This window comes from Carassius carassius, chromosome 7 (genome assembly GCF_963082965.1).
Source record: "Carassius carassius chromosome 7, fCarCar2.1, whole genome shotgun sequence".
NCBI classification, from domain to species: Eukaryota; Metazoa; Chordata; class Actinopteri; order Cypriniformes; family Cyprinidae; genus Carassius; species Carassius carassius.
Window position 1 is genome coordinate 9381709 of NC_081761.1, and position 4373 is coordinate 9386081.

The 4373-nt window shown below is 37.9% G+C and overlaps 1 protein-coding gene across 1 annotated transcript; it reads right to left on the minus strand.

Annotated features, from left to right (window-relative positions):
- Positions 1–988: 988 nt before the first annotated feature.
- Positions 989–3827, minus strand: LOC132143503 (piggyBac transposable element-derived protein 4-like). Its single transcript, XM_059553770.1, has 3 exons — positions 3659–3827; positions 1862–3064; positions 989–1567 (listed from the first exon to the last, which is right to left on the minus strand). The coding sequence occupies exons 1-3, from the start codon at positions 3811–3813 to the stop codon at positions 1054–1056; spliced, it is 1872 nt and encodes a 623-aa protein (XP_059409753.1). The 5' UTR covers positions 3814–3827; the 3' UTR covers positions 989–1053.
- Between the last annotated feature and the right edge of the window lie 546 nt (positions 3828–4373).

Below are 4373 nucleotides of genomic sequence, written 5' to 3' on the forward strand. Positions count from 1 at the left end.
ATCAATTTACATGATCATTTTTTTTCTGAATTAAGTTATTTTCATTTTAATTCCCTAGTTCCTGCAACAACACAGACCGAGATAAGACATAATGAGGTAGGCTACTGCATTAAATGTGAACATCCTTTCATCCCACAATAACTGTTATTTCTTCTCAAACAATCCACAGATTCTTTTTTGGTTTATTAATATTGATGATATTAAGTAGCCTACATAAATACCTTTTTTTCAGAGTGAAGATGAAGTCTGCTACGCATCACTGAACACTCTTTCCATGTTGAAGAGAAAGACATTGCAGAATTCAGATTTTTGTATTTACACTGAGGTCGGAACGAAAAGAACATGAACATGGTGCTACACTTGAAATCGTAAACCCTCGGTCGGGTAAACGCAATCCTGGGGTCTTGCTTCACATTTCACACTTAACACTTCGCTACAAAACATATTCCAGACTTTATTTTTTTATTACATTTAAGTTAAATGTTTTCCTGAATGGATAGATTTACATACAATAGATTTACACATGAGCAGGCAACAGACTGGTGGTCACGCAAATGTTTCATTAAAAAAATTTCAAAACTAGTTTGTCAAAAATAAAAACAAAACAGAGTTAAATGTGCCTGTATGATGCAGATGCAGATGTGGCTTCTTATAGCAGAATGATTTCTGAAGGATTATGCATCGCTGAAGACTGGAGTGATGGCTGATGAATATTCAGTTTTTCCATCAGAGGAATAAGTTATATTTTAAAATATATTGTTAAACTACATTACAGTTTTTACAGTATTTTTTATTAAATAAATGCAGACTCAGTGAGTATAAGAAACTTCTTTCATAAACATTAAAATAAAAAAATCTCATAAAGCTCAAACTTTTGACTGGTAGTGCTGCTCTGACATTCATTCCACAACCTTTATATCCTCCATTGATCATTCCACATATTTTTTTTTGATTGTTTTCATAGCACTGACTATAAAAGCAGATGATATTAGAGATACTACCCATATTTATTTACATTTTAGCAAAAAAAATACAAACATCTGTTCAAATTCATCATGAATTAAACACTTTGTTTTCATGCCACTGATTAAAACAATCACGCTTTGGTTGAAAGCACAATGGCACATCGCAAGTCACACACATGACTGGAGTTTTCAGTGGGCAGAGCTTGCACCTGCGCCTACCGACAGTACTGTCCGGCACCAAGTGCTTTGGCCTGTGGGATCCTTCAGGAAGTGATGATTCCGGAGGTGTGGAAGGAGCAGAGACAGGAGTGGAAAGAGAAGACGAGATGGGAGCCAGGGGAAGAGCCAAGGAAACTGGTGCAGATTCAGACCTGTTCTCAGCATCCATTTCTGTAAGCTCTAAAACAAGAGTCTCAAGGAATGTTTTCCGTGTCAAAGCTTTTTGTTTTTTTCTCTCAGTGACCAGTTCATGCAAAATGAATGCATTCTCTACGGCGATGTCCAAAAGGTGATAAAAAACACACTGATACCACTTCTTTGGTTTATGTAGAACTCTGAATTGTCCAGTGATGAAATTGGATGGTTTCACTGTCCCCACATTCCTGGGTGAATAGAAAAAAGGCAGTATTTTAAAACTAAAAGGTAAATACTCATGTGAATAATACACATGCAAAACTAAATGACACAAGTGACCTCTAAAAGCTGGGTAGTAGAAGTTAAATTATCATGGTGATGAATACTGCTAGAAACCAATCCATCCATTTGACCCCCCTCCCCCCCCCAAAAAAAACAAACAAACAAAAAAAAAAACAGTCTGCTCAAACTAAACTCAAACATACTTGGAGCCTGCAAATTTATAAAAAAGGTCAAAGAAAGACCACTGAAATTCTACTAACCTGTAGTAGTCCAGAACTACAGCTGGAATGGGAACCTCTACAAGGGTCCGGTGTACATCACCCTTCACCTTCCTCTGCACAGTATCACCTTCATAGGCTTTATGGAAGGTGGAGCACATCTGCACTTCCTGTGAGTCTTTGTACTCAACAAAGAGAAGATTGTCATCCCTAATCCAACGCATGGTGTCACGTGGAGCATTCTTTGACAATCTGTTCACCAAGATTTCTGGGAAACCTTTCCTGCTTGGCATAACAGGACCACAAGCATAGATATTTTTACCCAGAAGGGCCCTGAAGAGTGTGGGGCTGGTGTAAAATTTGTCTAGAAACAGTTTGTACCCAGAGCCCAACAGATTTTCATCCAACAATGCCATAACAGTGTCATAGCTCAGGCCCTCACTCTGTGACGCACATGACTTCCCCTCATAAATAAAGAAGTCCCATGTATAACCACAGGTGCAGTCTGTCAGTGCAAAGAGTTTGTACCCCCTATCTGTAGATTTGTTTTGCATGGCATTGGGTCCAGTTCTAGGCTGTGGTGCCGCTATTCTTTCATCAATGGTGATGTTTTGAAAGGGATGAAAATAGGTCTTGCAGGTCTCTCGAATGCGTTGATACAGAGGTAGAATTTTACCTAAACTTTCATAGGCTGCTGTTCCCTTCTTTGAGTAATTTTGCTTATCCTCCTTGGTATTGCTGAAATGAAGAGTATTGGCAATTGTCACAAATGCTTCATAAGACATGACTTGCGCAGGAAAGGATGGACTGAAGTAGGGGGATTCCCTCCAATATTCTGTCAGTGAGGAACACTTCAAAAGTCCTGTGTAAATTACAAGTCCTATGTACGACTTCAAGTCTTTTAGAGAAATGTAGTGCCAGCGCTCACCCACATCTTTGCACTTGGTCCCATAGACATTTGTGTGCCCTACAATAGACTGCATCATTATTTTGGGAAACAGCAGCTGAAAAAACTGCAGAGGACTGCTACACTTGTGTGGTAAAAACTTTGGCCCAGGTACTTGGACAGGTGTGAAGTCTGGCTGAAGCAGTTCAACATCGGTTTCATTTGAGCTACACCACCTTTCTGTTGATACGCTGTCTCCTCCAGTAGAAGATGTGGAAGACAGACGAGATCTCTTTCTCTGCCGTATGTTAACCTCTGAATCACAGTCCTCCTCTGGTGTGTAAATGTCAAATGAAGGTCTATTGCATGACACAAGCAGAAGAAGAAACTGAATTAGTTGCATACTCGGATTAAAATAACTGTTCACACCACAACAAAAGTCCAATCTGAATTTTGCATGCTATTTATCGGTTCAGACCAGTACGTAATAATGGCAGATGGGCTGAATGAACATGCAGCTTTATTGATAGTACACACGTCTCTGCTTCATGCACCTCCAATTTTTTTATTTAGTTTGTCTACTTGTTAATGGGTGATTTGTGGATACGGTAACATTGTAGATCTGCAGAATACAAAATATTTCACTTTATAATTTTTATAATAATATTAATAATAATAAAAACTTAAAAAATGTGTTTATTATTTATATAAAAGTGTAGTCCATTGCTATTATGATTCTGGATTTTATGATGATAAAAGATGGATTATTTTCTATGGATCTTCAACGTTTCCATCTGACCCCCTACTAACTACAACTGCTGTTATGATGAATTGCTAATTGTAGGTCCACACAATCACATTTCTTTACATCAAACATACTATTTAACACACATTATAAATATGAACGCTACACAATGTTACAAACCTTCATGAAAATATATAGAAATACTCACCGATCTAGAACAGGGTCAAGACCATTCAAAAACATTTCCTCTTCTGTGCTATCCACACTGCTGGCCACACTGTCCTGGTCACAAATATAAAGATATTCTTCACTACTGGCTGTACTGTTCTCCATGCCATTCTCGGTACTTTCAGTTGGGTCCATCGCAGAGTTCTAAATATCCATCGGTGCAAAGTTTACTATTGAATAGAAGGCGAGGAGACGGTGAATTAGGGGTCAGTTCGTGTTTTATGGAACACATAAACCTAAGCCTTTGTAAATTCGATTACATATCGTATTTTTATTCCTATTTTGGATAAAGGGCCCTACCTTTAAGCACTCAAATCATATAACGTTAGTTATATAACGTCGCTGTTTACGCAGAGCATGCATGAGTGGCATTGTAAACTACAAATAATAATATGCCTCAGTCTGTCTTTATAATCTGACAATACCGCAAAAACACAAATATACAACTCTTTCAAAGATAAAATATGAAACCTGACTCACGTGCTAGGGATAATGACTCTGTTCATCTTTTTTTTTTTTCTCGGCGCGACAGCCACAGGAAATTACACAGTTTGGTAAGAGAAGCATTTCCCGCCAATCCGCTCATTTAAAAATCAATTTACTTGAGGACGTGACAGAAACGTTCTTACTCCGAATCGCATACTGTTTGTAACCAATGTAATTTAACCTCACCTAACAAAAAAATAAATAAATAA

What these genes read in the sequence shown, in the direction of transcription:
- LOC132143503 (XM_059553770.1), bottom strand. Translation starts at nt 3,813, where the DNA reads ATGGACCCAACTGAAAGTACCGAGAATGGCATGGAGAACAGTACAGCC. An exon ending in CTTGACCCTGTTCTAGATCG is followed by an intron (nt 3,065 to 3,658) that starts GTGAGTATTTCT and finishes GTCATGCAATAG; the next exon opens with ACCTTCATTTGACATTTACA. An exon ending in GTAGTTCTGGACTACTACAG is followed by an intron (nt 1,568 to 1,861) that starts GTTAGTAGAATT and finishes CTATTCACCCAG; the next exon opens with GAATGTGGGGACAGTGAAAC.